Here is a 21,226-nt window from a genome sequence, read left to right on the forward strand (position 1 = left end):
AATCAAAAATTTCTGCTTTTTTGTCACATCAATGTGCAAAAAAATTTTTTACAAAAAGCGATCAAAAAGTCACATATAAGCAAACGTGGTATAAAAAAAAAATACCGATCATGGCACAAAAAATGAGCCCTCACACATCCCTGAATACGGAAAAATAAGAAAGCGAAAGGTGGTCAAAATAGGGCAATTTTAACCCCTTAAGGACCAAGCATTTTTCTGTTTTTACACTTTCGTTTTTTCCTCCTTACCTTTTAAAAATCATAACCCTTTCAATTTTGCACCCAAAAATCCATATGAGGGCTTATTTTTTGTGCCACCATCAGTAATTTTTTGTATTGACATCTGTAATTTTACACAAAAATTTATGGCGAAATGGAAAAAAAAATCTGTGTGCGACAAAATTGAAGAAAGAACACCATTTTGTAAATTTTGGGGGCTTCTGTTTCGACGCAGTACATTTTTCGGTAAAAATTACACCTTATCTTTATTCTATAGGTCCATAAGATTAAAATGATATCCTACTTATATCGGTTTGATTTCGTCGTACTTCTGGAAAAAATCATAACTACATGCACGAAAATTTATACATTTAAAATTGTCCTTTTCTGACCCCTATAACTTTTTAATTTTTCCGCGTACAGGTGGTTTGAGGGCTTGATCTGAAGTTTTAATCGGTACCATTTTTATTTTGATCGGACTTCTTGATCGCTTTTTATTCCTCTTTTTATGGTATGAAAAGTGACCAAAAATAAGCTATTTTGGACTTTGGAATTTTTTTGCGTGTATGCCATTGACCGTGCGGTTTAATTAATGATATATTTTTATAGTTCAGACATTTACGCACGCGGCGATACCACATATGTTTATTTTTATTATGGTTACATATTTTTTATATGGAATTTGGGAAAAGGGGGGTGATTTAAACTTTTAATAAGGAAGGGGGTAATGTGTGTGTTTTTAAACTTTTTTTTTTTTTTTTTTACACTTTTAGTCCCCTTAGGGGACTTTTAGGAGGAGTCATTAGATTCCTCATACAGATCATTGTGGTTTCATAAAACCACAATGATCTGCGTGCTCTGCGCTCGATTGATAAAGCCTGGCCCTGCCAGGCTTTATCATTCAGAGCACCGGAGCTGCCGCAGCAGGAGAGGTAAGCCCTCAGGCTACCTCAGTAGTGGATCGCTCCCCCGCGATCACGCTGCGGGGGGGCAATACACCCCACTGGACCACCAGGGACTGAATACAGGCACCTTTAGATGCCGCTGTCAACTTTGACAGCGGCGATCTAAAGGGTTACAGGAATCAGCTGGGGGCCGGCCGGTATGACGTGGGCTCGAGTCGGGAGCCCGTGTCATACCCCGGTAATGGCCATTGGATGAGTATAGACGTCCATGGTCGTTATCGGGTTAAACAAACTGATTTTATAAAAAAATAAAAAAAGTTTGAGATTTTTTTGAAAGCAGTACAATAATACAAATGTATGTAACCATGGGTATCATTTTAATCGTATTGACCCAGAGAATAAAGAAAACATGTCATTTTTACTGTAAAGTGTACAACGCTAAATGAAACCCCCCCAAATTAGCAAAATAATGATTTTTGTTTTTAAATTCCCTTACACAAACATATTTGGGGTTGTTTACCATACATTTTAGGGTAAAATGAGTGATGTCATTACAAAGTACAACTGGTCATGCAATAAACAAGCCCTCATATGGGTCTGGGATTGGAAATATAAAAGAGCTATGAATCTAGAAGGCGAGGAGGAAAAAACAAAAACAAAAATGCAAAAATAAAATTAAGGCGAAAATGGGCTGAGTCCTTAAGGGGTTAAATCAAGTTATCTAAAATAAAATCTTTTGTAACTGATCCAGTAATTGTGTAGCTTGTCTCCTGCACTTTGGTTTGGACCCAGTGCTCCTGCAACTTCAGACTACAATTTCCTTCTAATAATAATAATAATAATAACAATTTCCTTCTAGATGGCGAAGGAGAAGCTGATTTAAGTCAAGGAGCAGAGGGAGGAGCTGGTGGCAGATTATCGGTGGTTTTTCTGGTGCTGACTAAAGGCGGAAAAAGATGACCCTGTCCTATATTTCATACCTCAGCCAGAACAGTGTAACAGTATTTCTATTTTTTCTATAACTGTCTATTTATTAAGGTTTTATAAAATTTTCATACATAAAGAAACATATGAAAAATGTACAAAATATAGTAATACAGGTCTAAATACAGTACACTACAGAGCGTTAAAGGAGTAGTCCAGCGTGTTAAAGTAGTGTACCCCACCCACGCGCGATCTCCCATACGGGGCCCCAGCTCCCCGGCCAGATAGTGTGTCGACCACTGCACAAAGCGGCGGCCAACACCCCCCCTCAATACAGCACTATGGCAGAGCCGGAGATTGCTGAAGTCTGTTCTCCCATAGAGTTGTATTGAGAGGGGGGGGGGTCAGCCGCTGCTTCGTGCGGTGGTCAACACGCCCCCTTCCCACAGACTGCTGGGGCCCGGTACAAGAGATCGCAGGGGGTCCATTCTTTCTCCTGTCACAAAATAATGTCCGTTATTAATAACGGGTTATGAAGTTTTAAAACGGATAATGTAAAAAATCTATATTCTAGACTATAATGGGATTTTGTAAGGGCAGATTTTAAGGGTTTTCATAACGGAACATTAAAATGGGTCTTTAAAACAGATGAATTTATAGTGTGAAAGAGGCCTAAGTATGACTGCATGGAATGATGTTAGTCCCTGTTAATGTAATGTAATGTAAAGTTTTTGCATGAATAACACTTAAAGGGGTACTCCGGTGGAAAACTTTTTTTTTTTTTAAATGAACTGGTGCCAGAAAGTTAAACAGATTTGTAAATGACTTCTATGAAAAAAATCTTAATCCTTTCAGTACTTTTTAGCAGCTGTTTGCTACAGAGGAAAATTTTTATTTTTTGAATTTCTTTTTTGTGTTGTCCACAGTGCTCTCTGCTGACACCTGATGCCCGTATCAGGAACTGTCCAGAGCAAGAGAAAATCCCCATAGCAAACCTATCCTGCTCTGGACAGTTCCTGACATGGACAGAGGTGTCAGCAGAGAGCACTGTGGACAAGACAAAAAAGAAATTCAAAAAGAAAAGAATTTCCTCTGTAGCATACAGCCGCTAAAAAGTACTAAAAGGATTAAGATTTTTTTAATAGAAGGAATTTACAAATCTGTTTAACGTTCTGGCACCAGTTCATAAAAAAAAAAATAATAATAATAATAATAATAGTTTTCCACTGGAGTACTCCTTTAATGCTTTTTGTTGGCTGGGGAGTACCCAAATGTGTAGCCTAGCAACAAGGACTACACTTGGTGGGGACTACAGGGACAACGCTTGGCTGCAGAATGTTTTATTTTTTTTGTTTGTTATTTAGATTTGGCCATGAGGATGGGTGGTAAATATTTTGTCTTCTTTCTCTGTTCCCTCCATGTACAGGCCTTATGTTTAATATCGGTGTATCACTGTACAGTAGAGATGAGTGAACTTACAGTAAATTCGATTCGTCACGAACTTCTCAGCTCGGCGGTTGATGACTTATCCTGCGTAAATTAGTTCAGCTTTCAGGTGCTCCGGTGGGCTGGAAAAGGTGGATACATTCCTAGGAAAGAGTCTTCTAGAACTGTATCCACCTTTTCCAGCCCATCTGAGCACCGGAAAGCTGAACTAATTTACGCAGGATAAGTCATCAACTGCCGAGCCAAGAAGTTCGTGACGAATCAAATTTACTGTAAGTTCGCTCATCTCTACTGTACAGTGGTCCCTCAAGTTACAATATTAATTGGTTCTGGGACGACCATTGTAAGTTGAAACCATTGTATGTTGAGACCAGAACTCTATGGAAACCTGGTAATTGGTTCTGAAGGCACCAAAATGTCATCCAAAAATAGGAAAAAGTGAGGATTAAAGAAAAATAAGTAGATAACGAATATAGATAAAGCAAATCCTTACATATAAAAGTAAGAAAGTTCTGCTGGGAGCTGTAAATCACTGTCTATGTCAATGTTTCCCAACCAGGGTGCCTCCAGCTGTTGCAAAACTACAACTTCCAGCATGCCCGGACAGCCGTTGGTTGTCCGGGCATGCTGGGAGTTGTAGTTTTGCAACAGCTGGAGGCACCCTGGTTGGGAAACAATGGTTTATGTAGAGGACAGGAGCTTCTTCAGTACACCTATACCTCCTATACAGTACACACAGTGTCCCAAATGGAGCCGCCCTTACTTGGTGTCCAAAGGAGCAGCTAACCCTGGCACAGGTAAGGAATAGTACAGAACTTGTAGTTCCTCCCTGTACTGTAGGGGGCGCTACCAGACACCAGTCAGTGCTTGCACCTCAGTAATACAGGTGATTTACCAGTAAAATGCCCATTCTGATTGGTCAGTTCCTCCAGTTGCGACATGTCTCACAGATCTGGAATGTCTGTACATTGTATGTTGAGTCTGGTTTCAAGTTACAATGGTCAAGAAAAAAACATTGTATGTTGAAACTATTGTATGTTGAGGCCATTGTAAGTTGAGGGATCACTGTATGTCTATGCTCTTGCACATAAGAATAGGCATGTTGGTGTACGCATTAGAAAGTTATTTATCAGCGCTGCCGCCATTTGTTAGTCCCTGTGATCAGATCCATCAAATCCTAGTGACATAGTGGTTGAACCCTTTTAATGAAACCTTCTTAGGTTCTGTATATTTTGTAGTAAATGAGAAAAGGAAGAATTTTTTTGGCTGGGGTGTATTCTATAAGGTGGGGAGGTCTAAAGCACCTTCCCAACTCATCACACAATCTGCCACACAAACACGCTATCAGGTGCCAATATACAGTCAAAAACCCCCTTGCTGCCATGCCAGTGCGTATATTCGCTGAACACCCTTCACCCAACTTTCTGAAGGTAGAAAGTGTACATGGCGCCAAACTTTTCTTTCTAGTGCCATTTTTTAGTATCTTGAGGGGAATTTAACCCCTTAAGGACCGGGGTTTTTCCGTTTTTGCATTTTCGTTTTTTGCTCCTTGCCTTTAAAAAATCATAACTCTTTCAATTTTGCACCTAAAAATCCATATGATGGCTTATTTTTTGCACCACCAATTCTACTTTGTAATGACGTCAGTCATTGTGCCCAAAAATCTACGGTGAAATGGGAAAAAAAATCATTGTGAGACAAAATTGAAAAAAAAAACGCCATTTTGTAACTTTTGGGGGCTTCCGTTTCTACGTAGTACATTTTTCGGTAAAAATGACACCTTACCTTTATTCTGTAGGTCCATATGATTAAAATGATACCCTACTTATACAGGTTTGAATTTGTCGCACTTCTGGAAAAAATCATAACTTCATGCAGAAAAATTTATACGTTTAAAATTGTCATCTTCTGACCCCTATAACTTTTTTATTTTTCCGTGTATGGGGCGGTATGAGGGCTCATTTTTTGCGCCGTGATCTGAAGTTTTTAACTGTACCATTTTTGCATTGATAGGACTTATTGATCGCTTTTTATTCATTTTTTCATGATATAAAAAGTGACCAAAAATGCACTATTTTGGACTTTGGAATTTTTTTGCGCGCACGCCATTGACCGTGCGGTTTAATTAACGATATATTTTTATAATTCGGACATTTCCGCAGGCGGCGATACCATTTATTTTTATTTTTATTTACACTGTGTTTTTTCTTTTATGGGAAAAGGGGGGTGATTCAAACTTTTAATAGGGAAGGGGTTAAATGATGTTTATTCACTTTTTTTTTGCACTTTTTTTTTGCAGTGTTATAGGTCCCATAGGGACCTATAACACTGCACACACTGATCTTTTACATTGATCACTGGTTTCTCATAAGAAACCAGTGATCGATGATTCTGCCGCATGACTGCTCATGCCTGGATCTCAGGCACTGAGCTGTCATTCGGCGATCGGACAGCGAGGAGGCAGGTAGGGGCCCTCCCGCTGTCCTGTCAGCTGTTCGGGATGCCGCGATTTCACCGCGGCTATCCCGAACAGCCCACTGAGCTAGCCGGCATGCTTTCGGTTTCACTTTAGACGCGGCGTTCAACTTTGAACGCCGCGTCTAAAGGGTGAATAGCGCGCGGCACAGCGATCAATGCCGCGCGCTATTAGCCACGGGTCCCGGCCGTTGTTAGAGGCCGGGCCCGAACCGCTATGACGTGGGGCCACGCCGTGGCCCCGCGTTATAGATCGGGAGTGGACACATGACGTTCCAGTACGTCATGTGTCCTTAAGGGGTTAAAGGGGTTACCAGGAAAAAACTTTTTTTTTATATATATATCAACTGTCTCCAGAAAGTTAAACAGAATTAAAAAATCTTAATCCTTTCAGTACTTATGAGCTTCTGAAGTTGAGTTGTTCTTTTCTCTCTAAGTGCTTTCTGATGACGCGTGTCTCGGGAACCGCCCAGTTTAGAAGCAAATCCCCATAGAAAGCATCTTCTAAACTGGGCATTTCCCAAGACACGTGTCATCAGAGAGCACTCAGGCCTCGTTCACACAGAATCTCCACTCGCTGAATTCCGCGCGCAGAGATTCCGCCTGGCGGCCGCCGCCGAAGCTTCCTCGGCGCTAGGGCCGCGGAGCACTGAGCCGTCACCATTGACGGCTATGGAGTGCTCGCAGAATCCATGCAAGGAATGAGCATGTTCTTTCCTTGCGCAGAACAATTTCAGCGGTGGAATTGTCCGCCGCAGAAATTCCGCAGTGTGAACGGGTCTCGCGGAGACCCATTCACACCAATGTTATGTTCACAGCACGGAATTCCGCTCGCGGAATTCCGCAAGAATTCCATAGTGTGAACATACCCTTAGACAGAAAAGAACAACCTTGACTTCAGAAGCTCGTAAGTACTGAAAGTACTGATTAAGATTTTTTAATAGAAGTAATTTACAAATCTGTTTAACTTTCTGGAGCCAGTTGATATATATAAAAAAAAATGTTTTTTTCCTGGAATACCCCTTTAACACCAGCGTATAGTGGAAGAATTTCACAAAATTTTGGCACACGCTCTGAAATTGCACAAATAGTTTTGGGGAATTTGTGTAACATTTTCTTGTGCAAAATTAGTTTTAGGGAGTTTTGTGTGCAAAATTAGCAGCAAAAAACTAGTGCTATCTAGCCACTCCGCGCCGCCTAAAGAAATAATACATTCCCCCATAAGAGTTGGCACTGGGGTCATGTAAGGTTAACTGCCTTCCAGGCACCATTTTAGTAAAGTAGTCAACCTCTATAGTGGGGAGGGATGGGGGAGGGCACACACTATGTGACTCAATGGGGCCCTGTATAAGTCCCCTGGTCTTTATTTCCTGCCTCAGCTTTGTCTTATGCGTCACCTTCATGAGGAATACTGCTCTGTCCTCACTTGCCTCTCTAAGGGTATGTTCACACAGCCGCTGTGCTACGGTAAATGGAGTCCTGTTAGTCTGCCAGAAAGATGGGAACTGGGCAGACAAAAAATTAGTGTAAGGGTGGGTTCACACCACAATTTTTCTATACAGTTTTTGAATACGTTTAAAAAAAACAAAAAATAAAAAACGTATGCAACGGTACAGCAAACCATGGCCATAGACTTTCCATTCGAAACCATATGCACCATATTGTATACGGTTGTCTCCGTTTTTCACACCACACGGTTCTTAACTTTTTTGTTTCATGGGCAGAAAACCGTGGCCTACCACGGTTTTTGGTCTGGGCGAAAAACCGTATTAACCCGTATACCTTTTTTTTTTTTTTTTTAACATGGGAGTCAATGGGAACTGTCCAGAACTGTATGTGCTTATGGTTCCATCCGGTTTTTACCATACGGTTTTTGACTTTGCACAGTTTTTTTTCTTGGAATTTCAATCAAACTTTGAAATTTCAATGAAACTTTATTCATAATGGAGTGAAAAGTTCAAAACGTATACGTTTTTTTTTCTTAAAAAACTGATGCAACCGGACATCATTTTTCAAACCGTATACAGATAAAACTTTGTACACACGTTTTGATACAGTTTAGTCAGGTTTTGAGGAATCCGTTTTTTTTTTTAAATCAAAAACCTGATACAGGAACTGTATTGCAAAAACATGGTGTGAACCCACCCTTAGTCCGCTTTCAAAATACCGAACACATGATGACCCCATTTACCCTTGAAGGCAAAAGGTGGTGCGAAAACTACAACTCCCAGCATGCTCGGACAGCCACCCTGCACCTGCTGGAGGTCCACAGTTTGGAGACCACTATGGTGGGAAAAGTTGCACCCTGAGCCCCAGCACTGAGTGTACAAGCATCTCCTCAGCTCAGCATCTCCTCAGCCCAGGGTGTGGCTTCCTCCATCCACCAGCAACAACAAAGAGGTGTCCCTGCTCTGGAGAAGAGGCCAGAAGGGTGACCATGAGATGCCCCCATCACCCTGTACCCCCCACCAGATCTGCCCTCAGTATATAGAGAAGACGTGAGAACTTGTGTCTGGCGGATACATTGTAACCACATCTTGCTACAAACTTCCTGTACAACCATCTCCTCATGTCAGGCGCAGCAGAGGGTGGGGAGCGGGGCCCCTGTGCAGCCTCTATGAGGGGCACAGCACGTGAGCATAGCCGGGTACCCTGCCCCTGGGGGAGGCTGAGGGGTAAGATGGGCACTCACCAGGATGACCGAGCTCCGGACTGCCTCAGACACACTCTGCCTCAGCTCTGCCGCTGTCCCGGGCTTGCTGAGTCTCTTGGTGAATTTTCTGACTTCAGCCATGGTGCAGAATGAGGCACAGAGAAGTGCCAGGGTCTCCGTGTGCCAGTGAGGGTCGGCTGCTGTGTGACACTCCGCTCTCCCGCACTCTCCTCGACGCTGCTCCTCCTCCTCCTCCTCCTGCTGCTGTCACTTTAATTGCACAGTCAGAGGAGCATCATCATCATCATCATCATCATGAGAAGAGGCTGAGCCAGGACGGAGACAGACACTGTGCCAGGGCTGGGAGGAGGAGGATGCTGCCGGGCAGGGAGTGGGCACATAGGGCTCCTCTATGGAGAGAGCTTGAAGGAAGTTTTCTTATCAAGGGGAATTTCAATGATAGAATGGTCACATGACATTTCTTACTGATAACTTCCTGCAGGTTTCCTATAAATGGGTTTTCCCAGTGTTTCCCAACCAGGGTGCCTCCTGCTGTTGAAAAACTACAACTCCTAGCACAGCGTTTCCCAACCAGGGTGCCTCCAGCTGTTGCAAAACTACAACTCCCAGCATGCCCAAACAGTGTAGTTTTGCAACAGCTGGAGGCACCCTGGTTGGGAAACACAGTCATAACATCCAGACAGCTAATGTTTCCCAGCCAGTGTGCCTCCAGCTGTTGCACAACTACAACTCGAAGCACAGTGTTTCCCAACCAGGGTGCCTCCAGCAGTTGCAAAACTACAACTAGCACAGTGTTTCCCAAACAGGGTGCCTCCAGCTGTTGCAAAACTACAACTCCCAGCATGCCCAAACAGTGTAGTTTTGCAACAGCTGGAGGCACCCTGGTTGGGAAACACAGTCATAGCATATCCAGACAGCCAATGTTTCCCAGCCAGTGTGCCTCCAGCTGTTGCACAACTACAACTCCTAGCACAGTGTTTCCCAACCAGGGTGCCTTCAGCAGTTACAAAACTACAACTAGCACAGTGTTTCCCAAACAGGGTGCCTCCAGCTGTTGCAAAACTACAACTCTCAGCATGCCCGAACAGTGTAGTTTTGCAACAGCTGGAGGCACCCTGGTTGGGAAACACCGTCATAGCATATCCAGACAGTCAATTTTTCCCAGCCAGTGTGCCTCCAGCTGTTGCACAACTACAACTAGCAGTGTTTCCCAACAAGGGTGCCTCCAGCTGTTGCAAAACTACAACCCCCAGCATTCCCAGGCATGCTGAGAGTTGTAGTTTTGCAACAGCTGGAGGCACCCTGGTTGGGAAAAACCGTCATAGCATATCCAGACAGCCAATGTTTCACAGCCAGTGTGCCTCCAGCTGTTGCACAACTACAACTCCTAGCACAGTGCTTCCCAACCAGGGTGCCTCCAGCTGTTGCATCCCAACCAGGGTGCCTTCAGCTGTTGCAAAACTACAACCCCCAGCATGCCCGGAAAGCCTTTGGCTGTCAAGGCATGTGGAGAGTTGTAGTTTTGCAACAGCTGGAGGCGCCCTGGTTGGGAAACATTTGCTGTCTGGATATGCTAGGACAGTGTTTCCCAACCAGGGTGCCTCCAGCTGTTGCAAAACTACAACTTTCAGCATGCCCGGACAGCCAAAGGCTGTCCAGGCATGCTGGGAGTTGTAGTTTTGCAACAGCTGGAGGCACCCTGGTTGGGAAACACTGTGCAAGTTGTAGTTTTGCACCAGTTGGAGGCACCCTGGTTGGGAAACACTGTGCTAGGAGTTGTAGTTGTGCAACAGCTGGAGGCACACTGTTTGGGAAACATTGGCTGTCTGCACATGCTATGACGGTGTTTCCCAACCAGGGGGCCTCCAGCTGTTGCAAAACTACAACTCCCAGGATGCCCGTTAGGCTGTCCGGGCATGCTGTAAGTTGTAGTTTTTCAACAGCTGGAGGCACCCTGGTTGGGAAACACTGTGCTAGTTGTAGTTTTGCAACAGCTGGAGGCACCCTTGTTGGGAAACACTGTGCTAGGAGTTGTAGTTGTGCAACAGCTGGAGGCAAACTGGCTGGGAAACATTTGCTGTCTGGATATGCTAGGACAGTTTGCATCCAGCTGTTGCAAAACTACAACAGGTGGAAGCGCACTGGGTTATGTTTGGTATTACAACTCAGGTCTGTTCCCTTCAGTAGAACTAAGCTGCCATTCTACACACAACCTGAAGGCAAGAGTGGCGATGTTTTTAGAAGAAATCAGCTATGTTTGTCTAATCTTGGATAACCTCTTTTAAATTGCAATGCTTCTAATGTTTTTATTATCTAAGTTGGCACTTCATGCGTGATGTCAAGTAAAAAAAAAGGCATGATTTTGCTGCGACCTGTAAAAAAAAGAAAAAGAAAAAAAAAGAGCAAATCACAGGTAGTAAGCAAGTGGCAGTTACATGCACCTTTTTATGTTTGTAGGTTTCTGTTTGTAAAGTAGAGGAGTGCAAACTGCAACCCACAAGTGTTGTTGTTTTTGGTGCTTCATGGTTGCGTCACACCTTAAAGGGGTACTCCAGTGGTGAAAAACTTATCCCCTATCCTAAGGATAGGGGATAAGTTTGAGATTGCGGGGGTCCGACCGCTGGGGCCCCCTGCGATCTCTCTGTACGGGGGCCAGGCTCTCCGGCCAGATAGCGGGTGTCGACCCCCGCACGAAGCGGCGGCAGACACTCCCCCTCAATACATCGCTATGGCAGAGCCGGAGATTGCTGAAGGCAGCGCTTTGGCTCTGCCATAGAGTTGTATTGAGGGGGCGTGTCGGCCGCCGCATCGTGCGGAGGTCGACACGCCCCCTTCCCGCGGGCTGTCGGGGCTCCGTACAGGAGATCGCAGGGGGCCCCAGCGGTTGGACCCCCGCGATCGGCAACTTATCCCCTATCCTTAGGATAGGGGATAAGTTGTTCACCACTGGACTAATCCTTTAACATTTCATTAACAAATCATACACATTTCTTGGTCACGTGTGTAAGGGTGCATTCACACCACATTTTCAAGATCTGTCTGGGAAATTTTATAACCGGCAGCTGCTGTATCCCATGGTATGCTGCGATTTTCAGTCAGGCAAAAAAAATCTGACTCAGGTAGGCGCATTTAAATGAATGAGATTCAGCGCCGGTCTGACTGGGAAAAGGCAACGTCCGGTTTTGAAAATCGCAACCAAAAACTGCCTGTTATTAGTTTTTTTTAACAATAGTGGGGTTTTAGTTTTGCCTTTTTGTCCTTTGCAGTTTTTTTGCCCTGCATTTTTATCATAAGTCATGTGATTCTTTCATCATGTAAATCAAGGCTTTCTATGGAAGAAATAGGGGAGAAAAGCCATAAAAACACATTAAAAGGGTATTCCAGGAAAAAAAAATTTTTTATATATATCAACTGGCTCTAGAAAGTTAAACAGATTTGTAAATTACTTCTATTAAAAAAAATCTTAATCCTTCTAATAATTATCAGCTGCTGAAGTTGAGTTGTTCTTTTCTGTCTGGCAACAGTGCTCTCTGCTGACATCTCTGCTTGTCTCGGGAACTGCACAGAGTAGAAGAGGTTTGCTATGGGGATTTGCTTCTACTATGGACAGTTCCCGAGACACGTGTCATCAGAGAGCACTTAGACAGAAAAGAACAACTCAACTTCAGCAGCTCATAAGTACTGAAAGGATTAATATTTTTTTAAAAGAAGTAATTTACAAATCTGTTTAACTTTCTGGAGCCAGTTGAGCCAGTTTTTTCCTGGATAACCCCTTTAATACTATACATACACAGCATTTTTTATGGCATTTTTCCCCTCGTATAGGCTTCTGTGGAAGAGAAACTCCAACATTTTGTCCAAAAAATGCCATAGTGTCAACAAGCTGCAATTTAGCAAAATGTCCACTGAGCTCAAAACGGCAGAAAAAAAAACAAGCGAGTTTGGCATTTCATCAATCCCTATTGACTTTCAGCTAACATCTGGCCACGAGCATTTTTTAACCCTAAAAAAGTTGTAAGGCATTTTCAGTGTTTTTCTTTGGTGTTTGTTTTTTGGAAAAAAAAAGTCTTCTTTCACACTACCGTCATGTTCCTGCATTTTGACAGCCGTCACGCCCCCTCCCATAGACTTGCATCGAGGGGGCGGGGCATGACGTCACACGGGGGCAGAGTCGTGACGTCACGATCTTCCGTCCCCGTGGTCGGGAGCCAGACCCTCCAGCGCTTCCGGAGCAGTAACAGGTGGGTGCTGCATGCTATATTGCGGAGGTCCCAACAGCGGGACTCCTGCGATCAGACATCTTATCCCCTATCCTATGGATTGGGGATAAGATGTCTTGGGGTGGAGTACCCCTTTAAGGGTACATTCCCACACGGCGTATTTGCTGCGTATTTGCTGCTGCATATTTTATTTTCTCTGTTGAAGTCAATGGGTAGGAAAATACGCAGCACCAAATACGCAGCAAATACGCAACAAAATACGCCGTGTGGGAACGTACCCTAAAGGGTTATTCCAAGTTGTCCAAAAATGTCCTCAGTCTGCTTAAAAACATGTGGTGTCCCACCCCAGCCTCTGATTTGCCGAGTAAGCAATGCATGAAGCGCTGTGTGGCAGGACCAGCTTCAGATGAACAGTGGTGGCTGAAGCAAGGAAGGTAAGTATAAATTTATTTTATGTTCTCCAGTAGACTAAGGACATTTTTGGACAACTTGGAGGACATTTTGGATGTTTTTTCATTTGTGTGGAAATTGCACCTTGGCAGTTTTTTTTGGTATCCAAAATTTGTTGGGTACTAAAAAAAAAAAAAAAATAACAAAAAAAGGATGCAGTAGTGATGGAAATGTATTTAACAAAATCTATATATTTTATAACAAAATTTTAATTATTTTTTTAACAAAGTGTGTGTGTTTCACTTTTCTCTAAATTTTTTTATTTTTTTTTTAGGTAGCACTACTACTCCCAGCATGTAACAGACTGTTCCATGATGGGAGTAGTACCTGTACACCCGATGCGATCGTCCAGAATATAGCAGAGATGCGGAGCGGTTCTATACAGCGCTCATATCTCTGCTCTGTTCTCCGGCCAGATATAAGAATAGAACATCACTCATTCATATTTTATACCAAGAGTGGTGATTGGCCGGATGGTTGCAGCCAATCACAGCTCTGAAGGAAATATGAATGAGTGAGTGGCTGGCCGGAGTATAGTGTAGAGATGCGAGCACAGGAGAAAGCCGCTCCATCTCTGCAATAGATAGGACGATCGCAGCAGATGTCAGTAGTGATACCCTCTGTGATCTGTTCTTACCTGCAGGTACTACTACTCCCAACATGGAGAACACTCTGCTCCATGCTGGGAGCTGTAGTACCTGCATTAATAGATAGATCGCAGCAAGTGTAACTTCTGACACCTGTTGCGATCTGTCTATTAATGCAGGTACTACTGCTCCCAGCATTGAGCAGAGTGTACTCCATGTTGGGAGTAGTAGTACCTGCAGTTAAGGAAAGATCACAGTGGATGTCACTCCTGACACCCACTGTGATCCTCCTGTATAATGTATAGATGTGGGCGGCCGCTCTTCTATGGCCTCCTTCACTGACTTATTCATATTTCCCACAGAGAGTTGTGATTGGCTGGAACCATGTGGCCAATCACAGCTCTGTGGGAAATATGAATATGTGTATATATATACGGCAGTGCAGGGGACCATAGAAGAGTGGCCGGCCACATCTATACATTATACAGGAGGATCGCAACGGGCAATCTGTCAATTAGTACAGGTACTACTAATCCCATCATGGAACAGTGTGTTCCATGCTGGGAGTAGTAGTACTACCTAAAAAATGTAAAAAATTAAGAAAAATAAGTGAAAAACACCCACACACTACATTTTTATTACTGTCGGCTACATTTTTAGGTCCCCGCCCGCCCACATAAATTGATCCCTGTTTTAAAAATTAATAAAAATGTTGTTATAAAAAAGACAAATTTTGTTAGATACAATTTTTTCCATCACTACTGTATCTTTAAATTTTTTTTTTTTTAATGGTACCCTACGAAATTTTATTAAAAAAAAGGTATCTCCATCACTTTTTTGGATTGCTAAAGTCCAAAAAAGAATAAAAACCGCCTGCAAAAACGCCAAAGTTAAAACCCACATATCGTTTTGCTTGCCGTTTTTTCACTTCCATAGACTTCTATGGGAGAAAATCGCCACAATTTTGACTAAAAATTCGCCAGTGGCTCAACATGCTGCAATTTTGGAAAACCGCCAAGGAGCTGAAAAACGCCAAAAAAGATGGAAAAAACGCCAAAAGGATAAAAAAAAAAACGCCAAAGTGAAAAACGCCAAGTGGAATAAGAATTCTGCGATTTCTCATTGATTTACAGCTAACATGTGGCCGCAGCGTTTTTTGACCGAAAAAACGCTGTGTGGCAGAATTGGCATTTTTCTTGCCGTTTAAAAAAATAAAAAAAAAGTAGAAACTTAGCCTTAGGGTTTCTAAACCCCCCCCCCCCCATTTATTACGCAAATTGCTGTACAACCCTCTCTCTGCTGTTATCTTGAACACTAAGAGAGCAGAAAATCTGGTGAGCATATCTTTTTTTTTTAAGCCATGTGAGCACATAAACTAAAATTTTGTGGCACTGAACAGTGACTCTCAAACTGTGGCCGGACAACCTGGGCATGCTGGGAGTTGTAGTTTTGCAACATTTGGAGGGCCACAGTTTGAGACCACTGCCTTAGACTATATCATCACATATACTCCTCCAAATGACCGAACTTCGGAGGTGAATAAACATACCGTAACTGGCTGCTGGGCTGTTGCAGTGCTACAACACCCAATAAGCATCATACACAGGTCCTATAACAAAGGGCATGGGGAAAAGCAACTGCTTGCCTGGGTGGTACTGTGGCTGAGAAAATGGTATAATGCCCAGTGGGTATAGTGTTTGGGTCTTAATCTAATTAATTAGACCAGTACACAACACTTGCTGGGCTTCATAAGGTTGTCTCAGCAACTACAGGCCCAGCATGTGTCTCTCCATGCCCTATAATAGAATGCTTCAGCAACTGCACCACTCAGCCTGGAGTTGCTTATTTCTATGCCCAATGTCAGAGACTTTCTCTGGAGGTACATTTTAATGAAATATAACCTACATCAAAGCTTTTCAGAAATAAATACCTGAATGTATCCCCAGTTGCATGGTGCAAGATTTTACATATTGCACACGGCACCAGTCAAATGGGGAATTCGGAATTCACACAGTGTAGCTATGAAGGGTACACAGCATAGCTATGAATTCACACAGTATACAGCAGTGGTTCTCAACCTTTTTTGCCTGAGTACCCCTTGACAGCCCATTCCCAAAAAAATGTACCCCCATATTAGAGACATTTTGTAATGATTATAGTACAATTCATATGCTTTACTTTCCTCTATAACAGGCCCCCTGTTCCTCCCTATCTCCCCAGTCCCCCGATTTACAGGTGACATCTTCTCTCACCGGAGTTGCTTACTTTCCTTTTCTTCACTATCTGGCCTAGACCGCCATGAAGATTTCTCCCATACAAGACTTCTCCACAGAACCGTCCAAACATTTTAGGCCCCTTCTTGCAGTACAATACCCACCTATTTACAAACTCCCCATGTTTATTGTCACACACACAGTAATAGTACCCACTTTGCGTCCCCATAAAGTTGTTAGGCCCCCTCTGTGCCCCCAAATATAGCGGTTGGTTCCCAAACTGCCCCTATATATAGGTGTAGGCCACCATACTGTCCCGGTCTGCAGTGGAGCAACAAAGCTGATGGTAGTTAATACCCACAGCAGCCCAGTGCCTGCGCTTCCCCTTTACTGTCCTCCTGCTCCAATCCTCGGAGCAGTGACATAAGCCTACCATTTCTTTCACAGTGGTCCAGACCAGTGGCTGCCATTACTGTTTTGTTTTTTTTCAAGTACCCCATGGAGATCTTCAAAGTACCCTTGGGGGTACTTGTACCCCAGGTTGAGAACCACTGGTATACAGTAAAATCAGGTTCACAAAGTGCAGTCTTGATGTGTTTTTAATGCCAAAATAAGGAGTGGATAAAAAATAAGTGCTGTTCAGGTGAAATGGCACTGCAGTGATTGCACTAAAATCTGCACACAATTGTGGTGGTATTGGTGCAGATTTGCTGCTACAGATTTTGGTGTGGATTAAGTTAATACTGCAGGGAAAAAAACCATAGAGGGAATTTATATAGTATGGTGTTGGTAAATGATTTTTCTACACCTTTAATTTGTGTGATTGTAATGTACATGTGTGCATAATTTATTAAAATGCTAATTTTTACTATAGTTACATAGTACTGTTGAAAAAAGACATACGTCCATCAAGTTCAACCAAGCAATTGAAGGGAAGGGGTATGGTTTGTGGAAGGGGAAGGGATGTGATTTTATATTTCTGCATAAGCATTAATGTTACATAGTTACATAGTTAGTACAGTCGAAAAAAGACATGTCCATATGTTGTTTTGTTCTAGGAATGTATCTAACCCTGTTTTGAAGCTTTCAACTGTTCCTGTTGTGACCAGTTCCTGATGTAGACTGTTCCATAACTTCACAGTTCTTATGGTAAAGAAGACTTGTCGCCCCTTGAGACTAAACCTTTTCTTCTCCAGAGGGAGGGAGTGCCCCCTAGTCCTTTAACCTGGAACAGTTTTTCTCCATATTTTTTGTATGGGCCATTTATATACTTATATACGTTTATCATATCCCCCCCTAAATGTATCTTCTTAAGACTGAACAAATGTAATTCTTCTAATTTTTCCTCATAGCTAAGATGTTCCATGTCCCTTATTAGTTTAGTTGCGCGTCTCTGCACCATTTCCAGCTCCACATTGGTCCCTTTTATGAACTGTGTGCAAACTTGAACAGCATATTCCAGGTGAGGCTGTACCAATGCTTTATAGAGGGGTAGTATTATGTCCCTGTCCCTCAAGTCCATGCATTCTTTGATACATTACAATATCTTGCTAGCCTTAGAAGCAGCAGCCTTACATTGCATGCTATTATGTAGCCTATGATCTTCAAGTACACCCAGATCCTTCTCTACCAGTGACTCTGCCAGTTTAACACCCCCCTAAGACATACAATGCATGCAGATTTTTAATACCCAGATACATAACTACATTTATCCACATTGAACCTCATTTGCCAAGTGGATGCCCAGACACTTAGTCTATCAAAGTCATCTTGTTACTTATGCACATCCTCTATAGACTGTACCGTGCTACAGAGCTTGGTGTCATCTGCAAAGATAGAAACAGAGCTGTTTATCCCATCCTCTATTAATAAATTAATTAAACCTTGGGTAAACCACTAATAACCAGGGTCCAATCAGAGTACGAATCATTAACCACCACTCTCTGGATATGGTCCTTAAAGGAGTATTCTGGGATAGAAAAACTTATCCCCTATCCACAGGATAGGGGATAAATTTTAGATTGCGGGGAGTCCGACTGCTGGGACCCCCCTTGATCTCCCGCAAGGGGCCCCAGCAACGGGAAGGGGGCATGTTAGACCACCGAACAAAGCAGCTGCAAACACGCCCCCTCAATACATTGTTATGGCAGAGCTGGAGGCTGCCAAATGCAGGTCTCCCATAGAGATGTATTAAGGGGGCGTTTTGGTCACTGCTTTGTGTGGTGGTCGAACACGCCCCTTACCTGTGGTCTGCTGGGGCCCCTTATGGAAGATCGCATGGGGTCCTAGTGGCCCTGAGGATACGGGATATGTTTTGCTATCCTTAAGTACTCCTTTAAGCCAGTTTTCAGTCCAATTACAAACCAAGATTTCCAAACCAAAGGCTTCTGCTCACATCTTCATAAACGAAATTAGGTTGGTTTGATAACTTCTATCCTTAGTGAACACATGCTGGCTATCACTTATAATACTATTTTCCCCCAAGTATTCCTGTATTTAGTCCTATATGAGTCCTTCAAAATATTTTCCCACAATAAAACCTTAATCTTACTGGTCTATAATTAACTGGGGAAGATCTAGGAGCCCTTTTTGAATATTGGTACCACATTTGCCTTCTGCCAGTCCCTCGGCACAACACCAGACACCAGAGAATCTCTTAATGTTATGAACAAGGGTACAGAAATAACTGAACTTAGTTCTCTAAGAACTCTTGGGTGTAATCCACCTGGTCCTGAAGATTTGCTTACATTTGCTCAGTGAAATAAGTATTTGATCCCCCTATCGATCAGCAAGATTTCTGGCTCCCAGGTGTCTTTTATAAAGCGGAGATTAGGAGGATTCTCTGAAAGGGAGTGCTCCTAATCTCAACTTGTCAACTTGTGCACAAAAGCAATTAATCAGATTCCAAATTCTTCATCGTGGTCAAGACCAAAAAGCTGTCCAAGGATGTCAGGGACAAGGTGCAGACTCAAGTGCACATGAGGACCTGGTAATCTGCTGACTCAAGGAAAGTTGACCAGTAGTACCAAGTCTATTGTAACGATCAGAGCGATTATGCAGATGGGCGGTTAACTCTTTCATGTGTTGGATATCATGAACTTCAGGAAACCACATCTGGATAGAGGGAAGTTCTAAATGCTTCCACATAGCGGGGATACAAGCCCTTGCAACATCGATCAGATGATGGAGAACCAAAACATAGTAGGTAGAAATTGGACTATAAGACAAATGGAGGAGGAAGGAGGCCAGAGTAGGCTGGTAAGGTATTGTCTGTAAACATAGACGCCAGTCTCCAAACCTCCTTTTAGAACAAGGAGAGCTGGGGGCAATCCCAGAAAACATGGAGGAGTGATCCCTGTCGTCGACAACACCGCCAACAGAGTGGAGAATCAGTAAGGAATATCTTGTTGATACAGATAGGGACCTAACACCAAGAAGAGAGTATTTTAAATCCAGTTTCTTGATACAGTCTGGAAATGGAGAAGGAGTGAGCCCACCAGTACAGAGCAGTTCGCTGGGATTTAAAGAACATCAAATCAAGATCATGTTCCCATGCAGATGGGTAAGTAGGTGGGGACTGTGTAGGAGAGGACCCCAACATAGCAAAACCTAAAAGAGCACATAGTGAGCCTGGCCAAAGACAGAACACAACAGCTCAAAGGGAGACTTCAATCTAGTAAAAATATATGGGGAGGGTAAAGAAGTGAGAAAATGACCAAAGTTGCAAAGCAACCATAGGGACAAATCTCCTCAGAGAACCCTTTTCTTTGTCAGTGGAGAGGGGCATAGCTGTGATTTTGTTGGAAGACACTAAATGAACGAGGTTAAGAGGCCAGGACATAGTATCCCTTGTCAAGCAGGGAATAAAACCTACTTGGTCTAAATGAATGACCTGTGAAAGATGAGGATCAAGGTGATTGGCAAGTATCTTGGAAAAGAGTTTTAGATCTACCTTAAGGAGTTATATTAGAAAAGAAAAAAGGCAGGTGCACCTAGTGAGGTAAGTAAGATGGGATAGTATAGGTAAAGAAATAGTCCACTCACCAAGTGGTGTTGGGCTAAGAGCACAACGCCTATGATCGCTTATGGTCCTGCAGCACGCAATCCCTCTGATCCAGACAGGAGCAGGTCAGCAAATTCCAGTAGTAAAGACAGATAAAATTGGATTTTCTCTGCCACTGGACCCGGCAGTTACAACAAGGCAAACTCATAGGTTAACCTAAAATTACTATGTTTGTTAGTAGCACGCCCTATGCATTTCGGGTCTGAACAAGACCCTTTGTCAGGACAGTGCATAGTACAAATGAAAGAATTGCAAGTTTAAATAGCTGAGGTACGTGGTCTGAAAGGTCACGTCAAGCAGACCATTCACAAAGATATTATGACTTCACATATAATTTAAAATAACAGTGTAAAATATTTTACAATTAAAACTTAATAAAATCAGGTTTAAGAACAGAACTAATTGCACCAAGATCAGCATTAAAATTCTGGTAACATACTGAGTTTTTTAAGAATATAATATCACTGGTATTGCCGTATCCACTAAAAGGAGTAAGTCTTGTGAGGCATAGCCTAACACAGTGCTATGCCAGATAATTAGCTCCACAGACACCCGCAACCTACTTTCAGCCAATCCCTCTCTGGCACAGAGAATCCACCTCCAGCCAGCCGAATCGTGACAGTAGATCTGGCCATGGATCCCGCTGAGGTCCCGCTGCCAGTTGTCGCCGACCTCACCACGGTGGTCGCCCAGCAGTCACAACAGATAGCGCAACAAGGCCACCAGCTGTCTCAACTGACCGTGATGCTACAGCAGCTACTACCACAGCTTCAACAATCATCTCCTCCGCCAGCTCCTGCACCTCCTCCGCAGCGAGTGGCCGCATCCAGCCTCCGTTTATCTTTGCCGGACAAATTTGATGGGGACTCTAAATTTTTGCCGTAGTTTTCTTTCACAATGTTCCCTGCATTTGGAGATGATGTCGGACCAGTTTCCAACTGAAAGGTCAAAGGTGGCTTTCGTAGTCAGCCTTCTGTATGGGAAAGCCCTGTCATGGGCCACACCACTCTGGGACCGCAATGATCCTGTCACTGCCTCTGTACATTCTTTC

The 21,226-nt window shown here is 43.2% G+C and overlaps 1 protein-coding gene across 2 annotated transcripts in view; it reads right to left on the reverse strand.

The window, feature by feature from the left end:
• DOCK11 (dedicator of cytokinesis 11) overlaps nt 1–21,226 on the reverse strand; it is a 428,541-nt gene that overhangs the window by 381,783 nt on the left and 25,532 nt on the right. The window contains exon 1 of one of the 2 annotated variants that reach the window (XM_056539359.1): nt 8,661–8,891. The exons of the other annotated variant lie outside the window; for it this stretch is intronic. Within the exon in view, the coding sequence (XP_056395334.1) occupies nt 8,661–8,762 (102 nt within the window). The 5' untranslated portion in view covers nt 8,763–8,891. Of the gene's footprint in view, nt 1–8,660; nt 8,892–21,226 lie in introns of those variants that run through there. 2 annotated transcript variants of the gene reach the window in all.

The sequence above is a fragment of the Hyla sarda genome, chromosome 9 (genome assembly GCF_029499605.1).
Source record: "Hyla sarda isolate aHylSar1 chromosome 9, aHylSar1.hap1, whole genome shotgun sequence".
Taxonomy (NCBI): Eukaryota; Metazoa; Chordata; class Amphibia; order Anura; family Hylidae; genus Hyla; species Hyla sarda.